The following is a 20,121-nucleotide window of genomic DNA, read 5'->3' as shown; positions in this document are numbered from 1 at the left end:
ATCAATCAGATTAACACACAAGTACAATCCCTACTGTTAAGTGTGTCCTTCCTATACAAACAACAGTTTTTTTACGCTGCTTAAAGAAAATGTCTAGAAGTTATGGAGCACAAACGTCTGTGTGGTGATAATGGCCTTCATCACATATAAAGCCCCACCTCCTTTCCAGTTGCTACACTGCAAAATGAAACGGCAGCTTTGCAGTATCCTCTGTACCCTTTAAGGTTGCTTTTCTTTATTGCCAACATGGCCTCAGTTTAATAAAGCAGTGATACGTCAGTAGGATTATATAGGGACTGCTACCTTTGACTGTGTGGGGTTGTCAAAGGCATACTACTTTAATGTTGTTTTTTTTGTTACAACAGTTTTATTTAGTCATATTTCAATTTGCCCAAGGCATAAATGGATGTGTCATTTCCAGTAATACAGGTTTTATTTGTTAGGCAAACAATTTAGCCAGTTGCTTCGTCAAAGAAAAGAAAAAGGCTCTCTTCATAGCTCCTCCTTGTTCAAAAAAGAAAAACCAGTATAAATATTACAAACGTTAGCACCTGTGAAGACAAAAGATGCCTTTCACGTGACCATGGGTCTCATCCTCATTCACAAAGCACACTTAAAAGAGATTCATAAATCATTGCTGCATTTTAGCCTGTAGGATGACATTTTAGCTGCATTTTGTGGCTAGATTTTTAAAGAAGTGCAAGTATCGTATATCAGATACTGGGTTACTTTTCTTCCTGAACGTTCTATGAAGAGTATTGTCATTTTCAATGGATTCATAACAATAAACTGATAATTAGCTTTTTGGCTTTTTCCATTTTCTCCTAGTTATTTTGTAGTTTGCTACCTTTTCTTTGAGTTTTGCAGATTTTTTAGGTGACTGGAAAGGTAAACATTTGAAATTTTTTGACTTGCTAAATCAAGTCCTGAAATATGGAGACTGATTTGCCGAAAGAGCAGACCTTCATATACTAAGTCCGAGATGCCATTTTTTGGAATATTCCCTTTTCTCTGAGATATGGCAATCTCAGAGTTGGTATATATAATTTAGGGTGTGTGGTGGGATTGCTTCCCACATGGGGGGGTGAACAAGCCCCCCCCCCCCACAAAAAGAAGTTTAAAAAAGAAGAGAGATTTTCAAGATTAGCATGGATGTCATCTTTCTCAAAGGGAATTATAGTGTTTTTTTTTTTATTTAGCTTTAATCCTTGGCTTTGACACCAATCATTTGTCCGTGTTAACCCTACCTGAAGTATATTAATCTCACTGGGGGACTCAGTGATTGCTCCCAATTTGCAATTGTTAGCAAACCTGGTCAGCCACAGGCCATCCAAGTTTGCCTAGACTTCCGAGAAGTAAATTCTGAACAGCAAGGGGCCCAGCATGGAACCCTGTGGTACACCAGTGGTGACTGGTCTTTTGCTAGAGATGAAGTATGCACTTTTTGTCAGTATGTGTCCTGCCAGTGAGCCAGTTGGATACCCATCTGGTAATGTAGAGGTTAATTCCCAGTTGGGAGAATTTCTCTACACTACCCGAGTCGCATACCTCTCAACCTGTTAGAGCAAGATATCTGGACAAAGCCATATATAAAAGTGGGACAAAGGCCCAAAAATAGGGACAAATTTTAAATACTGCTCTTAAAAACTTAGAAAGTTGATAGAATAACAGCTTTTGCATTAGCACAAATTTTCTGAAGGGTATGAAGTCTGAAACTCAAATGTCTATTATTTTCTAACTTCAGTTTTTAATAATTTGCCAGAAAACCACAGTTTTATGAAAAAAAACAGACCAAAAATAAAATCATAGGTTCATAGGTTGGTACTAGGCTATTGGCCCTAGGGCCTATACAAGCCTAGCCATAACAATTCCCTGGCTATTTCTTTCCACAATATTTACTTCCCTGGACCACTATCTAGCAGGGTGACTGACATGATCCCCGGAGTGAATTTCCTATCTCCCATCCAATTGTCAAGGTTCCTTTTGAAGAGGGCCAAAGAGGCGCTCTGCTTGACATGTATGGATGGTCTATTCCAGAGTCTGGGGAGTCCCTGGGTCAGGAACCTATCCCTCCAGCATGTTTTGTTCATTGTGATGACAAGGTTTAGATCCCTGGAGCGTGTGTCTCTGAGGGATTGGGATTTCTTTAAGTGTAGCATGTCCAGCAGCTCTGGGTTTGACATGGCCCTTGTATGTTAAGCAGAGATTGCCTCTGAGTAGACGATATGCGACAGAGTATAGGTGGAGTTTGGTTAGATGATCAGCATAGGGCATCTGCTTTAGGCCTGTGATTGTTTTAGTGAGGTATTTTTGCAGCCTTTCCAGTTGCTACAGCTATCTTGAGAGGTACATACCAACCGGGGCGTTGTATTCTATAATGGGTCTAATGAGGGATGAGTACAGTGGGTCAATGACCGCCTTTTTTTGGATGAAAACCCCTTAGTGATGAGGTGTGCCACATAGAAGGATTTCCTGACTGTTGTGGCGATGTGGTTATCGAAGGTGAGACCACTGTCCCCCTGTGTCCCCAAGTCTCTTGTCACACTTTCAGTGTTTAGTGTACTGCCACCTATGTGGTAATTCATGGGTACATGTTTTTTCCCAAAGGGGATAACTATTAATTATACATTTCTTGGCATTGAGCTTCAGCCCATGGCTCTGGCACCAAGCATCTGTTTCTGTAAGGCCCTTTTGTAGAATATTCACATCATTTGGGGATTCAATAATGGCTCCCAGTTTGCAGTCATCTGCGAACTTTGTTAGCCAGAGTCCCTTAGTGTTGGCCTGTACTTCAGAGAATTAGATGCCAAACAAGGGTGGTCCCAGGACTGAACCCTGAGGTACTCAACTTGTCACTTGTCTGGAGCTGGATTTGGAGTCGGCTACTTTTACAGTGTGGGTTCTGTCAGTAAGCTAGTTGGCAACCCATCGAGTAACGTAGGGATTAATGCCCTGCTTAGTAACTTTATCTATGATTCCAGAGTGGGGGATGGTGTCGAAGGCCTTGGCGAGGTCCAGATAGGCTGTGTGGACCACCTTACCCTTGTCCACGGCTCTGGAGATTGATTCAAAGAAGTAAATCAGGTTCATAAGACAAGGTTGGCCCTTCACGAACCCAAACTGCGTGGGGTCTAGTGTTTGAAGGTTGCCAATGTCTTTGTTTATAAGTTCCATGGCCTTGAAGATCAGGCTCGTCAGACTGATGGGGTGGTAGTTCCTGGGATCCAAGGTGGATCTCCCCTTGTGGGGAGGGATAACTGTAGCTGTGCACCACTCAGTGGGCACAAAGTCTGAGGTGAGGCTATGATTAAACATGACACAGGTGAGGTGCCAGTTCATTTTGTAGTTCATGTAGTACACAGCCTGGGATGTCGTCTGGTCCCATGGATGCTGTATTCTTAGCTTTGGAGAGTGTGTTTTTTTTACCTGTGTGACCATTATTACCAGAATTTGGCAGTCTTTCGGTATTGAGATGGTCCCTTTAGGGGGTGAGAGGGGGGTGAAGTTTGCACTGAATTGATCTGCCAGGATATTGGCAATATCCTTGGGATCAGTATATTTAATGCTATTCTGTTGTAGCTCAGAGCAGATCTGAGCTTTGCCATTTAGATTCTTGACATAGCTATAGAATGCCTTGTGGTTGTCTTTGGAATCTTTGGCAATTTTATTTTTATAACTAGTTTTGGAGGTTTTTATGAGGGATCTCAGCTTCTTACTGAGACTGGTAAGGGAGCTTTTTGCATCCTGGGATTTTCCTCTTTTCTGCAATAGTTTCTTCCTTTTGTTGTAAAGTTTGTTTATGGCAAGGGACCACCAGATTGGCTTACGTTTTTTGGAGAAGAGTGTCTTGGTTCTATTGGGGATGGCACGATTCATGCACGAGTGGATGTGCTCATACAGTGCCTTAGTGTAGGATTCAGTAGTTGAACTTTCAGTTCCTGTCTGCATGGGTGTCATGAAGTTTGTCACTTCTGACTTGAGTAGCATGAAATTGGCTTTGGAGAAGTTTTTTATGGAGGTTTCTTTACTGGGGGTGGGATGTGGATGTCAAGGATGATTAGCTTATGGTCAGACCTGACCAACGAGGGGGTGACCATAGGCGTGGAGCATCGATTTTCCATGTTGGTAATGACCAGGTCTAGGATATTGGAGCCCCTGGTGGGACTAACGATTAGTTGATCCAGGTCGTTGGAATGTATGAATTCCAAGAACCATTGGGCAAAGGTGTTGGTACACAAATAGCATTTCCAGTTAATGGCAGGGTAGTTGAAATCACCCAGTATTAGGGTGTTTGGTTGTATCTTAATATTTTCCAGTATGTTTAGAAATGTGTAGTGAGAATCTTGGGGCATGGTGGGGGATCTGTAGCAAGCTACAATTTGGATTGCAGTCTTACCTAGTGTTAGTTGCACCTGGAGAATTTCAGACGCATTATGTTGGGTAACTAGCCTGGTGTTGTGAATATCCTTGGTGAATATGGATGTTTCGGTCCTGGTTTGGTGGCTGAAAAGTGTGGTAAGAGCTGTAGCCTGGTATTGCAGGGGTGCTATCTGGAGCCTTGAACCACGTCTCAGTTACTGCACAGATATTGATGTTCTCCATTTTTAGGAGTGCCTCAAGAGATTTTTTTTTTGAGGTTTAGACTTCTAGCATTACTTTCAGATTTTGCATGCTTGTGCTTGTTACGGTGGTTGTTTTGTCCTTTGAACTTTGCCTAAAAAAGGCACTACAGGGGTGGCAAGAGCCTTAGCCAGTAACCTGAATCCCAGGGGCGACGGGTGCAGACCATCTCTGGCAAAGCATCGTGGTCTGTCGATCATGTCGTCCCAGGCAGACAGATACTGGATTCCCTTTGAATGACATCAGAAGATTAGCCAATTGTTGACGTCAATCATTTTGTCCTTATACTGTGGTGTCATTCTGGGCAAAGGCAGGATGCTACCCAGGGCTAGGGTCATACCTGCCTGGGCCACATGATCTGAGACTCTTCCATGTCTCTTTTCATGTAGTCCAGGGAGGTATGTCTCAAGTCATTCACTCCAACATGGACAATGACAGAGTCATATTTGTACTTGTTGTGGAGTGACTTGAGTGCATGCGTTATGCGGTGGATCCTGGCACCCAACAAGCAGCTGACTGTAATTTTCTCCTTGTTCAGCCTGGTGAGTGGGACATCAGTGTGCCTGACTATAGAGTCACCTATGACTAAAGTGTTGGGTACATTGTCTTGCCTTAGGAGCTGTTGTTGGGTGGCACACTGGTGTTGTGAACTATATGACACTTTGATTGTGATTGCTGTTTGCTTGCGTTTCAGCTTCAGAGGTCCTTGTTGCTTGGGCAGGTTACTGTTAAGGGCCTCTACATATGTGGGTTTAGTGCTGCTATGTGTGGGTGTTGGTGTAGTGCAGGTGTTAACCTTCTCCTCTTGACTGTCTAGCACATTCTTGGGTGGAGAGAGCTTTGCTTTCAGTTTGGCTATGTAAGTGCATCTCTCGCAGGTTGTAGTGTTGGGTGGTAGGAGGAGAGGGTTGTCTGTGTACATGGGGCAATTGCTGCATTGCCCCAGTATCCCCAGATCCACCAGGTGGACAGGAGAAATCACCAGAAGCTGACCTTTGGAACATGCCTGGTTTGGTGCTTTTTTTTTGTAAAGTACAAGAGCTGTTTTCCCTTAACTTAGCAAGGTACTTTGCAGTTATAGGCTGTTTAGTGCCTATGATTGATTTCTCCTTATTAACAAGGAGAGTTGAGTGCTTGTATCAGTTTAAGACTTCCTAGTGCTTTCCAGCAGGTTTTAAAGTAAGTGCTAGTCACAGGGATGCTTAAAGGTAAGATTAAAAAAATGGTTTATGCTGCAGTGTCCACTAGAGGAGTTAGATGTGAAAGTACGTAAGTTAAGTTTTACCTATCTAAAAAGTTAAGTTTTAGTGGAGAGTCACTATTTTTAAAACAGCAAGATAGATTGAAAGGGGGTGGTCACTTTTGTATTTTGGTACTATGGAATACAGTAGGATGGCCAATAAATTTAAATAGCTGAAGGGGAGTGATTTCAGATGGGAAATGAGATGTTTGGTAAAATTAACATAAGGGGAAGGCAACTAGAAAGACATTGGTGTTTAAGTACAGTAACCGGGTTGGAAAAAAATTTCTGCCCGACTCGAGACACAGAGCTGTAGTCTCTTTTCAAGTTTCAATATGAAGTTAAAAGCCAAATACAAGTAAAACACAAGGTAAATAAAACAAATCACAGTATTCAAAATAGAAAAAGGCAATAAAGTAATGCAACAAATAAAAGGCAAACTGACCTTTCCCTAACAGCAAAGTGACATTCTGCAAAATCTGTGCAGTTGAGAGGTGTGCCTGAGTGGGGGATTGTGTCAAATGCTTTGGCTCTGGCAAGATAGGCAGTATGCACTCTTTCCAACGTCCAAGGACTTGGTGACTTTCTTGAAGTAGTCAGTCATGTTTAACGGGCATAATCTACCTGTAAGAAATCTGAACTGGATGGGTCCAGAGTTTAGAGATCATCTATGTTCTTGTTAAGGCCTATAATGATTCTTTCCATGGCCTTGCAGGTGGAGCTAGTCAAGCTTATGGACCTATAATTCCCAGGTTCAGTTGGTGGTACCCCTTTGTGCAGAGAGATTACTGTTGCTGTCCTGCATTTCACCAGAACATAGGCCGTTCACAGGGTGCGGTTAAACAGGGATCCAAGTGGGTGTGCTAGGTCATGTTTTAAGTTGTTTAAAAGGCAACCTGGGATGTTGTCTGGTCCCATTTGATGCTGTGTTTTTGGCCTGATATGACCTGCTCTCTTAACATAACAAGCTGAGAAATGGTGGCAGGTATACTTTGGGGGAATGATGGGAGGGGACATGGGGGTGAAGTTTACTACAAATCTGTCAGCTAGCAGGTTGACTACTGCACCAGTTGCGTATGGGTGGTGCAATCCACAACCAGTTTAGCGCATAGCTGGGTATTCCCTTTTAGATTTTGGACGTAGTTAAAGAATTCCTTGTGATTATCCTTAGCTAGGGAGGTTATTTTTACTTTGTAATTAACTTTGGAGGACTTGACAAATTCTCTAATTTGTTTGTTTAAGCTAGAGAGGGTTTCTTCCTCTGATGAGCCAGTTCCCTCTTATTTTTGGACATTAGTTTCTTTCTCTTGTATAGCTTGTTTATACTAGGGTTCCACAAGTGCGGCTTGTTTTTTTTTCAGAAAGACCTGGTTTTAATCCAGTCAAGTACAGCTGATTCTATATAACTGCTTAAATGGTGGTACAGGGCATTGGTGTACACCTCTGCATAGAGGTCCATGTTATCTGCGATCGAGGGAACTTTGAAACTTTTGGAAACTTCTTGTACCATCACTTAGTAGGAAGTAATTTGTTTCTGAAGAATGTTTAGGTCTTTTTGAGCTTGATTGAATATCTGGTTTTATACATTGAACGAGACTGACTTATGGTCCGATTTTAGCAGGGAGGACATCACACCGGGGGGGGGGGGGTGCAATACTCTCCCATGTTAGTGAGTCCAGGACATTTGAGCCTTGTGTGGGTGTGCTGGCTAGCTGTTCTAGAGCATTTGCATGTTCGTGGTCTTGTACATTTCCCAGTTGATGGTAGGATAAGTAAGGTAAGTGACTCCAGCAAGTCTAGGTATGTAGGTGTAGAACTTAGAATGAGCAATGCCTTCTGGGTAGCTGTGCTTTATTTTTGTCTTGTGGTATTTTATCTGCATACTAAGATCACCAACTGAAAATCAGAAGTTACATAATCATGGTTGGATGCAGCATCCATACCAGTAGTTGTGTTAGATTGTGTTTCATTACTGGCTGAAATGTGTGGCTTTAACCTTTCCTTTAAATGCTTTCATGTTTGGGTTTGAACAAATTCATCTTGTTACATAACTAGTTCCCCAAGGAGATTGTTGATTCCTTGATTATTGTTGACAGACAACTGGCGCAATTGATCAATACTAGAGCAAATTATCATTTTCTTTACAACCCCCCCCCCCCCCCCCCCAGCGCCACCTCATGCTGCATGTATTGAGCTGTGCAATCTGACTTTCCTGAGATTCAGAGGTAGATTGTACAGTGTCCTATTAAAAGTGGCATGGATACAGCATCCGAGCCACATAGTACTTCCACATGTGTTTATAGTGCTCCATCCTTTAATAGGAGGAACAGCTTTCGATAAAGTGATCACACCATTCCACACTTAATGGAGTCACAGTGATGGAGCCACCAAAAAAACGTGGTACATAGCTTCTTTCAACATTTTCATTGTCAGCGCATTTGCATGGACTGCAGCAGATAGATGCCAGCAGTCTGACCTCCTACTCTCCTTATGTCAGCTAAATTTGATATGTTCAATGGGCTATGCATGTCCCGCAGTAGCTTATAAATATATATATATATATATATATATATATATATATATATATATATATATATATATAAATATCTGTTGCGGTGAGACGCATGCCTGTTACACTACTGATTCAGCTTGGATGCTAGCTATTTACTAAGCTGTTTGCCACATACACTTACCTAATAAATGCTTTTTCTACCCCATTACTGTTTTGTGTCATACAGCAATATCTGTAGTATTCCAGAAGAATCTTACTCAAGGTACACTGGACTCCCCTCCAACATAACTGTACTCAAACTACCTCCACCAGGACTCTGTTATAATGTGGGTGGTATCAGGCCTTGGGTTCTATATACTACCTCTTCCAGCAGGTATAGATGCATTTTACCTTCGAAGCTTGTTAGGAACACACTGTAAAGCAGATCTTGTTGATCCTGGTAGGAATATGGTTGGGAGATATAATGACTGTGTGTCACAAGAAGCTCCTTGGGGTGTTTGAACCCATTCACAGTCTCAATATGATAACATATGGGGATCTAATGTAATCCAATAGGAAAGAACGGCAGAAAAGAACCAGTGATTCAAGGGCTGAACTGCATAGAAATACCTGTGGCACTCTAGGCACAAACAGAGGTTGACTGTAGGGCTGTATGAAGCTGTGAAGGCCCTGTGGCATAGAAATGTATAAAAGGACATCAGTGTCATGCCTTGTATGAGGGCCAGAATGAGAGTACTTAAGTAAGAACACACTGAAAATCCTAAGTCTTCGTTACCTTTGAAAAACTTTACGTTATCAATAACCATAACCTTATGTACTGATGCGTAACAGTGGATTTTACACAAAAAAAACTGTTATTGTATGGAATTAATAAAGCAGTTCTCAGTTAACTCTTATGTTAGGTAAAGGCTCTCCTAATTTTCTAGGATATAAGTTTTTTTCATCGGGTGTCTCTGGCCTTGATGTTCATATCAGAATTTTAAGGAATTACACCATGGAAATGGCACAACTTTCAGTTGCAGATTAGAATAAAATAAACTTGGTTCAATCTGCCCTGGGTTCAATAGGATTTCCCCACATCCCTCTCATAGGGGAAGTGTGAATGCTGTTACAAAGTTGAAGAAATCTAGCAGTTGTACACTAGACATTCTTAAAGTATACTTAAGGTTGTTGGATTCCATTGTCTTTAGTCTGGAGACTAAATTACTGAAAGGGATTATAAATGTAATATGTTAAATACAACACATTTATTCTGTCTATAGTTATTAGTAAGATAGAAGTGTATGCCTTTTCTGTAAGGAAGGTAGACTTATAGAACTTCGTAAATAATCTAGCATTATCTGAAGTTTCATAATTTGTAGATGAGGAATGTAACCACAAGATGGGCATAGTTTTTTTTTTTTTTTTATCATTTTGTTATTTTCCCCTTCAAAAAAATTATTGAAACATTTATACATGTTTTATTATCGTGTAACATAATTATTACATTATTAATCATTCTTTGCCTCAAGGATATTGTTTTCTGCCCATGCATGTTGTTCTTTTTCTGATTTAAATTTTCTTTTTTTCGTTGCTAAAACATTGCTTTCACTTGCTGTCTCTAATCTCTACTTTTAATAGCACAACTTGATTATGTCTTTCAGTTCAGGGTTACAGCCTTCTAGATAAAGACCTCTCATCCAATTCGAGGTTCCTTACTCTTCGAACAGATGAAATCCATGCCCAGACAAATGGCCATGGAATTGATGTGTCTCTCGAGGACGAAGAGGAGTCGTCCACAGATGAATATTCAAAGAAACATTTTTCCAAACAATTGAAGAAAAAGAAAGGTAAAAAGAATGACTCAAAATGAGCAGTGCATCGTATGTAAACATAGTAGTAACTGTTTATATTTTATAAGTCACAGCTGCGAAGCTTGAAGTACTTTTGCCTCTAGAGACAGTTGAGTAATCCATGGTTATTGATTACTGTTGCTCACCAGCACTGAGGTTTTACATAATTCGTTGATTTCCCGCCAGCAGGGTCAGACACGTGATGCTACCTGCCAAATAGGGTGCATGAGTTTTGGAGAGGGCTTGATAACTTTCACAGTACTGCTGCAAAAGGTCATCTGCATTCCAGTGTTAAAGGTAGTTGTGTGTTAGTGGTGCAGGACATTTTATGGAGTTTATTTTGCAATGAATTAGTGTTAGTGAAATACAATGGCTTAGCAACACCTGTCATAACAGTATTATCTTTCCAGGTAATCCGCACAATTCTTTGTAGTAATTAGCGTGAAGTGTACGAGTGCACTACTGAGATTTACATGCATCAGTAACGGAACATAGCATTCGGTTGTGTAGCAGACTGCATACAGCACTCACTTATTTAACAAGTTGTCTTGCAAGACAGGAGACTCGTTACCCACACTGAAAAAGGTGCCTTTCAAGATAAAAAGAAGTCGGCTTGAAAGTCAGGCTGCAAGGAGCAACAAATGTAGTGAGTCACAGAAACAGCAGTTTAGGCTTAGACTTCTTGAAAAATGTCAAGTGTAAATTATTATACGTGTTTTACGTTTGCTCGAACTAGTCTGAGAATTAAAGTTTTAAACGTATTGAAAAATCAAGTGTACTCTTAAGGATCCAAGTAGTACCTTGGAAGTTTTGGTACTAAACATACTTAAGGAAGAGATAATGTGAGACAACAATGCTTAACTATGCCATTCCTATTGAATTGTTTCTGTTAGTAGTAACGTTCCAGATGTTAGTAGAGCTCCAGGTTGCCTTTAGGGAATATACAGATTTCAGTTCATTGCAAGTGTTTGTAGGCCTTGCTGCATCAGCTGACATCCTTGGTACACCACAGCCGAATAAGGAATCCCACCCAGCATGTAGCAGTCCTGTTAAGGGTGGACCACTGCTTTCTCAGCTCACAGTTTGTTGGTAAAAGCAGCAAGTTAGAAGTAAATACGGTTGTTTTTGTCTGACAGGGGATGTGCGTTTTATGTAGGTTATGGACTGTAAGGCCTCCTTGGGTCACAGTTTGAATTAAAAACAGAGGTTATGGGTTGAGGTAGGGAATGCCTTTTAAGTAAACTGTCTTTGTAGAGGAAGTGATTGAGTCACTGCAGACAACCTATAGCTTAAACAGTCTTGTGTTAGAGTTAACATCTCCCCTGTGTTCTGTATTTGCTCAGAGGTGGTTAGTAGTAGTAAAACAACTAGTAAGCATTGGTTTTTAGTTGGTTAGCTTCCTTCGGTTTGCACTCTGTGGCCCTAGACAAGTTTAGTAACACCCACAGTTTCCAGGTCACGGGTGAAAACAATGTTAAAATCAGTGAGCAGTGTTTGATTTAATAGTGTCATTTCCCTGAGAATATAGGCACTGTTAAGTAGCTGGTTTTCCTGAGTAGTATGTTAGTAGGTTCAGTAAAGCCCTGATCCTATTTCCTAAAATTGGGGAGAGAAGCTGCTGATCTTAATTTGCGAGAGCATCTGTAAAATGTAAAAAATAAGATATAGAACTCTGACCCATTTATCTGTTGTCTCAAAAAACTGTTGCTCTAACAGACTTGAGGTGAACTGCCTTTTGACCTATTTTAGTTTCTGCAATGATACAAGAAGTGGCTATTTGCTCATGTTTATTTCCCCTCATTCCTACTTTCTTACTTTGTTTGCATCCTAGCTACTGATTATAATTTGTTGAAAGTACATCCTACATACCCGTAGTTTTTATGCATTTAAGACATTTATTATTTCCTGAAAGTAAACTTCAGAAGTGCAGATTAGTGACCAGGACTTATACCTGTGTTGTCTTTTCTGCATAGGTTGTCAACATCACTAAGGTCTGTGAATGCAGTAAGCTTTTCCTGGCTTCTGATCTTCCAACAACTGTTGAGCCCACATTTTACTGTTTCACCCACTCATCCTCTTCCCATTATTCTGGTACGTCAGGATACCAGCCATGTGACACTTGCTCATTTCCCCTTGTCCAGCTGATGTGGTGCTATGTCTATTATGCTTGGCTGTCACGTGGATGCACATTTTCTGCATACCCACTTTGCTACTGCTATGTCCAAATTTCTTGCAAGGGGCGGTGCATCCTTATTACAGTGGTCCCCGGCGGTAGCATCTGTGGTTGCCACAGCAACCTTCATGGAGAATGTGTTTGTAAGCATTATTTTATGCGTTTTTTCCTCTGGACATTTCTACTTTGTTCATAAAATAAATTTCTAGGTTATGTTAAAAGGCAGTGTCATACAAGTATACCCTGCTTCTGCCTACTAACAGCCATTGTGAACAGCTCTGTGCTGCTAGTCCCACTCCTCTGAGCTTGTATTGGTCTGAACTAATTTTAAAGGTAGTCTTGTGTGCAAAAGCACTATTTGCTTACATATTTTTTCGTATTTTTGTAGCTTTTTGCAAAAGGTTGAGACGAGTGTCTCTGTAAAGTAGGCATTTCTGATAATCGCCGTTAAATTAATAACAACAGTAATACGATTGATGATACTATCTGGCAGTTAAATGCAGAGGATTCACATTCTGAGTAAATGAGTTGTTTCCGGAATTGAATTTAAGGGTACCCTCTTTGATTCTTTCCGTCTCCATGAGTGTACGGTGTTAGTATTACTGAGCTTTCCCTGACATCTGTGCCTAGGGCTTTACCTGGGAAACAGTTGTATGAAATAAAACAAATAATGCAGTGTTTTGTTATGAATTTAATGCCATTTAAATGCAACCGCAGAAGCCATCACCTGAAACAAACATATAAATTAACCAAGAAAGTTGTTTTTATCAGTTGTTGTTCTCATTTTATTTTATTTATTCCCATAATTTCTTGTAAGGTAATGCAAAGTACAGAATACATAAAATCCATAAAATGCAGATGATTCTACAGATGCTCTCAACTGTTGTTGTTCATTGGAGGCTGGTATAATAAGGAAGTACCCAAGGGGCTTATGCCTGTAGTCTAACCCACAGTTGCTGCTCCTATAGCTGGAACCGTATCAACCCACTCCTTCAGGAATGGAAGAGTTTACATTGTCGTTCACTCCCAACCCTCAGTGGTTGTCTCCTGCAGTGTCTGAGCCACTAAACCAATCAAGATCATATGGGGCGTAGCCAGTGCCTTTGCTCTCAGTGTGCCATAAGGACAGCTATGAACACCATAACTTTCTCCTGCCTAGCGTAAGATACTTCCTTTCTCCAAAAACAGTTGCAGAAAAAGTGGAAGTAGAGGTACTCAGATTATTTGTCCACCTTAGGAGAAAAAGCTCACTGATGAACTGAGAGTATCCCAAATATCGTCATGCCATCTCAGCCCATACCATTCACTGGCATTTAACAATGTCGATCTGAGGAAGGCCTTTAACTGAAAGCGCTTATCATGTTTTAAAGTAAAGGGCTTCATTTTTCAAAGTTTTTAAAGTTCTATGCCAAGTTTTAAAGTTTAAACCATTAAAGTTTTTAATTTTAACATTTTACTTCAAGGTGGAATGTTTTGTATCCTGAGGTGGTGTGTTTCAGCTTTTACACCGACATTTAAAATTGTGGCCACTGTCACATCTCACATGGTATTAATAAGGGAAAGGGTTTTTCTGTCCTCTCCTCCACTGATTGCTATAAAGGTGGCAGTAGTGGAATCACCCTCACCTTAGTGGGGTAGCCGAGGTAGCAATAGACTTTGAAAACCATCTGGCTGCCAACCACAGTGTTTTGTCATTCTAAGTCAGATGCAGAGTCATTGAAAGTCACATGATAGTTCTGCCATACAGTGGTAGGACCAGGAACTGGAGTTTTTATACCCTTCAGCTAAGAGCTTGATCAACATGTGTGATTATATGAAGCTGTTTAGCTCCTGAGTAGGCTGCTACAGCCATGATTTCTTTGTTGGGGGCAGGCTAGAAGCATCAGCTTTAAGAGTTTGTGGGTCATTTTGAAGATGTGGGTTCACTGTGTTTACTTTTCTCCCTCAGTACTGATGTGATGCTCTTTCTGCAGACCACAGCTCTTCTCAGTTAGGCACTGGGGTACAGGTCATCTTCTGCAATGTAGAAGGTCACCTAAATATAGATCAGAAGGACCCTTTGATAGTGCAGTGAATTGGGACCCCTGAAGGAGTCAATCACTCTTGTATTTCCTTATACAAAGTGTTGGGCTAACCAGAACCCAAAAGCTCACCCAAGTGCTACCTGTGGCCTAAAGAAGGCTAACAGCTATGCTATGGTTCATCTGGTGTGATCTACTGTTTAATATGGTATCTGCAGGTTGTTGGTGGTTCCAGGGTCCACAACCTCCCCTCTTGCTTCTTAAAAGGAATCCACAGCTCTGGATAACTGTAGTAAGACAGTGCACTCCCTTGTAATTTAGAGAATTAGAGACATCAACTGTGCAGCCTCACATTTTTGCATTTAAGGCTGTCCTGTGGATTCAGCCTGCAGAAGGCCTATGGACCTTCTTGAGTCTAGGCTGAAGAGGGGACTACTTCTAGCTCCATTGTGCAGCTCTTCGGTGGGCTACCTGCAGTTTGCATTATGCTGATGCTGTGGCCAAGGCTGTGGGCATGGGTATGCATGTATGTATGTGGGAGGGGGGATAGCTTGGCTGAAATTATCCTGCTTCAAGGACTGGCCTGACTGTGATGCTGGACTTACAACTCATGGATGGACCAATCCACTCAAGTTCTGATTGTGGACCGTCCTTAAGAGGAAAAACATTCTCTTATGAGGCCATTTCCCCTCTTTTTTGTCCTTATTATTCCAAGAAGAGGAGGAGGAGGAAACATTGTTTCTCCTTAAGAAAAATACCAATTGTTGTTTGGTGTTCCCTCCTCTGTACCAGTTTGTAAGCCCTAAAAGTTCTCATTTAGACCCTAGTATAGGCCAGCCGTCACTGTTTCATTGCCCGAGTAAGTCAAGTGTTTTCATCCAATCTTTGGCATCATTTAGCTGCCTTGATGTAGCCTGGACTCCAGTGTAAGACAGGACTCGCTGCCTCCTAGTCTGAACAGGGCAAGTGCTTTCATCCAGCTGTTGGCCTCAGCATTCTTGCCTCCTAGTGGGAAAGTTTGTAGTTATCTCTTGCAAGGGATCTGAATAGAGGTTAGTTATTGTGACATTTCTGCAGCTTGATATGTGATAGTATGCAAGGCATTAGCTGCTAGTGTTGGAGAAAATTGTAATAGATGTTGCTGCTTTCATGAAAATATGAAATATACTTGCTTGAGAGGGCAGTGTAATCTGTATGTTCCTGTCTCACAGACTCTACAGAGTGTTTCATGTACTAAATTATTATGTAAAACAAAGATATGATTTATTTATTTACAGATTCAGGATTAGGTGTTACCATGTTCATTTGAAGAATAAAATGGGAATGTGAGCTAGTGGTTTATTTACTTGTCTATTTAAATATTTTTTTTTACTGTGGTAGAACATGGATCAGGGTCATTCCAGGTTACATAACATACTAACAGCCGTAAATCAAGATTAAAGGTATAACTTAATTTTCATTATAGTGCCATAATGTAACATTAGATGTAAATATGTTTTTTTTTAAATATACAAGAAATACAGCTTTTATGGGTGAGGTAAATGTGTTTTCCTTTTATTTTATAGTTCGGAAGGCCAAGCCACCTAGGCCATCTTCTCCTATTACAGCTCCAAGCATTCCTATTAAAAAGAAAAACAAAGATGGAAAAGGTATCCAATTTCAAATAATGCAAATTTTGTAAGTTAAAGAACAGACACATAAATGAAACATTTGATGGGCTGTAGTACATCATGAAAACTTCTGATATATTGTTTGAGCTGTGTAAGTTATATAAAATACTGATTCCCTGGATGAATGTGTTTTAAACTTTCTTTCTCAGCTGTTAAGCTAAAAGAAACTAGTCTGACAATGTAATATGAAAATAGCCCTTGAAATATCTGAGTCCTGTTTTTTCTTTCACCCTGCGTTGTGGTTTAAGTTAAAATTAGCTGTAGGCCAGTTAGATACAGTGTCTTGTGAATTATGAAAGCAACATAGCTCTTTTGCCATTGTGAATTAATTACTTGTGGAAGCTCTGGATAAACCCCTTGCATGCATGTTATGAGGCAGGCAAATTCTGACGAATCTATGCATAGTATCTGACATCCTCAGATTAGTTATTGCCTGCTCTAATGCTGTGTCATTTTTCATCACAGATGGGTCTGGGATCCGATCACAGATTCAAGCCGGAAACTTCTCAGATCCAGAGCTCAAACTCCTCACCTTCCCATAATCCCCTGCTATCTTCTAACCCTCAGATTTCGTTTGCCGCTGCATCGCTGAAACGTTGTCCCAGGCTCAAGCGTAAGGTACAGAGTTAAGTGCTGTTATTCTTGGCTTCTTTCCTATCCTTTTACATTTCAGGTGTTTTCTGCCTTTTTTTCAAGCTTAATACCTCCCCTCCATGTTAGAACCTAGTTTTTGAGTGTAGATAGGTTCTCCCCTCCCCCCTTTGTGCTTTTTTCTCAGCTGGTCTTTTTAAAAATCTTTTTTCTTTTCCTTTGTGTGTGTGTGGGTATTGCTAGTTTAGCATGGCTGAAAAGCCTTCAGTTTTTAAAAGGTGCTCCTTGTGCGGTTGGAAGACGCCGTGCTCCGATTCGCACATAGGTTCACAGGATGATACTAGGCTATTGGCTCTTATAAGTATAGCCAAGAATTTTGCCCATGTTCCCTCAAAGTCAGCACCTGTTTCCCCTGTCCAGCAGGGACACAGGTGGGATCCCAGGGGTATATTTTCTGTTTCCCATCCAGTCATCCAGGTTCCTTTTAAAGAGGCTAGAGAGGTAATATTCTTCACATGGAGAGGGAGTCCATTCCACAGATGGGGGAGTCTTTGGGACACAAATATATCCTGCCAACAAGTTCTATTAATGTCACAGACCAGGTTAAGGCCTTGCGTGCGGGTTGATCGAGTGGAGCTTGTCTTATGGATATGCAGCAACTCCATCAAGGCTGGGTCTGAAATAGCCTTCTATGCCAGACACAGGTCACCTCTGAGCAGTCTGTATGAGACTGAATAAAGGGACCGGGCTTTTAGTCTATCTGTATATGATAGGTGTTTGAGACCCTGGGTTTTCCTGGTCAGGAACCTCTGTGGTCACTCCAACTGCTGCATGTGCTTGGAAAGGTACATGCTGAAGGGGGCATTGTACTCGATAATGAGTCTGATACGGGAGGAGTACAGGGATATTATGACCTCCTTGTCGAGGAATCTCTTTACTGTTTGGGGTCGGTGCACTTGGAGTTTGAATGGGACATGTACCACATTCAACTCCAGGGCCCTAGAGTGCCAAAACAAAATTTTGCTGAAAGGTTTGGCGCAGTGTGGTCCTTTGCCTTTAGACTTCCTGTCCAAACCCTCTCAGTAGCCTAAGAAGAGTCCTTCTCCATCTGGGGCATCCTCTTCTTCCTCTCTTTTGAAAAAGTTCATGCTCTCAGATCGCAGCTCCTTGAATCCGAGGTCTGTTGCTCTGAGAGCTTTGGATCAGCCTCTCTGATCCAAGGCTTTGGCAGATCACAGGCCTGAGTAGAAGCAAGCTGTCCCCAGATCCGACCAGTTTGTCAGATCTGTCTGGCATGGCTTCCAAGCCTTGGGATCCTAGCCAGGTTGTCGGATCCAACAGCTCCATCAGAGCCTATTATTATTGACGGTTCCCCTTCTGAGTCCTCCAGGAGGTCGGGTCTGAGTTGTCTGAGCCGATCTCCTTCTCAGTGGCATAGGATTGTGGGATCCAGGGTCGGATCCCCAGCAAGATCTGGCCAAACTTCATCTTCATCCAGGTTCTCCAGAAGTCTCCTTCCCATGGACATGGATAGGATGATGAGGAACTTCCTCAAGGCCCAAATCAAGTTGAGCTTGCTGCTGGCCCCTGCCCAGGTGGCTAGGGCACCTTCTCCATCCACAGGACTCCGCTCTTCTCTTCCAGTCTGGCAGGTTTTGGAATGTCAGGACTGGGAGATTTTTAGTGAGAGGCTGACTGTGTCAGGTATCCCCTGCTTCTTGACACTATCAGGGTCCCTGGCCGGCTCTGTTCCACAGCCCTTGGACCGGAGTGGGCCTCATCTCTGAGGGGTTGGTGCGAGTTCGGGTCTGGATTTTTCAGACCACTCCTTTCCTTTGGGTACTTGGCACCGGACAGCTTGGAGCTATCATCTGAGGATGTCCTTGCTGCATTGGGGTCCTTTTTCCCTTCCAAGGTGGCATCCGCTGCTGGGGATGGGGGGGGCTTCATCCAGTCTGTCAGCCTTCCGGCTGGTAGACAGGACCTTCTCTAGCTTGGCAGTTACGTCTCCTTCTCAAGATCCTGCCCAGCCTTTCTCGGGATTGGGTGCTGAGGCCTCATCATCCATCCAGGGTCAGCCCTCCCGCAAGTGCTTTCAGATGGGCAGTACCCACTTGGAGTACCCTTCTCTGATGAATCCTCCCCTGAGCCAACTGTGGAGGAGCCCTCTCGCAACAGAACTTGTAAGAGGAGGCATTTGGACTTCCCTAGAGAGTCCTTTACTGAGAACACGGATTTTGAGGAGGGAGATGGTTTCCCCCAGACTTCTGCTTGAGGAGGTGTCCTTCTGGGATGTCCTGGAGGTTCTCTAGCAGAGAGGTGGATGGTCTTCCCTGCCCTCGTCTTCGGTGTAGTCCATGTCCCTGAAGGCATTCGGGATAGGCCCATCTTCTACCCTGGTTCCCCCTCTGCTGATGAGCTTGTGGACCTCATTGCCAGCAGGGCTTAGAAAGAGCCAGTCATGGTGAAACCTGTGCCCAAGAAAGTAGACAAATTCCTTAAGTCTTCCTAGAGAAAAGTCTGTTTGGAGTGGCTGATGGTACTAAGGAGCTAGCTGAGCAAAGCTCCTCGGTCCATCCCCCGAACAGGGAGTCCCAGGCTATCAACCATTTTGGAAAGCATGTGTTTGCCTCAGCTACTTTTGGTCTGAGAGAAACTAATTACTTGGCCCACTTTACCTGGCTTCAGAGGGATTTGGTTTCAGAGCTTTCCACTTCCCTGTCAGAGTTGTTGTCTCCAGAGCCTCAAGTTAGTCTCTCTGAGGTGGTCTACTCTCACATCTTTAGGTAATGCTTCTTCTGCCAGGCGTGTCTTGGAACTGCATTAAGCCATCGTTCATGATCTTTCATAAGGACAAGGGTTTCTTCTTAGAACAAATCCTTCCTTTCTCCCTAAAATGGCCTCTGAAGCTAATCTCAGTCAAGTCAACTACTGGTCTTCTTTCCTAATTACTCTAATAAAGGAGTATATCTTGCATTGTTTAGATGTCCATAGAAAATAGCATTTTTATTTAAGAAGTACTGAGGAGTTTAGAAAGTCAGACCAACTCTTTGTGGCTTTTTCTCAGAGCAGAAAGGGCCAAGCAGTTTCTATTTATAGGTGGTTTGATGGTTGCATTTTTTTCATTTATGCTAGTTGGCATGTAGAACTATCCAGACCAGTGAAGGCCCACTCTACTAGGTCTGTTGCTACGTCATCAGCCTTTTTGGCTAGACTTTCACTTGATGACATTTGTGCTGCTGCGACTTGGTCTAATCATCACACTTTCATTTTATACCACAAATTGGACTTAATATCCAGGAACAGGGCTTCCTTTGGTTCCTCCATGATCTGGCATATCCTTCCTTGAGGCCACCAAGGATACACAGTAGCTGGGGACACTGACCCATCTGTGATGAATAATGACATGGATAGCATCTGATAGAGTCATGTGCTTACCATAACTTGGAATCTCTGCTGTCC

The 20,121-nt window shown here is 42.1% G+C and overlaps 1 protein-coding gene across 3 annotated transcripts in view; it reads left to right on the top strand.

Moving 5' to 3' along the window:
* The window catches only part of LOC122790080 (ETS-related transcription factor Elf-1-like), an 875,567-nt gene that overhangs the window by 789,158 nt on the left and 66,288 nt on the right, over positions 1-20,121 (top strand). For all 3 annotated transcript variants that reach the window (XM_044057642.1, XM_044057643.1, XM_044057641.1), the window contains exons 5-6: positions 10,016-10,201; positions 15,964-16,047. In XM_044057642.1, coding sequence (XP_043913577.1) covers positions 10,016-10,201; positions 15,964-16,047 — 270 coding nt within the window. The remainder of the gene's footprint in view (positions 1-10,015; positions 10,202-15,963; positions 16,048-20,121) is intronic.

The sequence above is a fragment of the Protopterus annectens genome, chromosome 15.part0 (genome assembly GCF_019279795.1).
Source record: "Protopterus annectens isolate FY-2018-M chromosome 15.part0, PAN1.0, whole genome shotgun sequence".
Taxonomy (NCBI): domain Eukaryota; kingdom Metazoa; phylum Chordata; order Ceratodontiformes; family Protopteridae; genus Protopterus; species Protopterus annectens.
The sequence above is the reverse complement of the archived record's forward strand: the minus strand, read 5'-3'. Positions and strand labels throughout refer to the sequence as shown.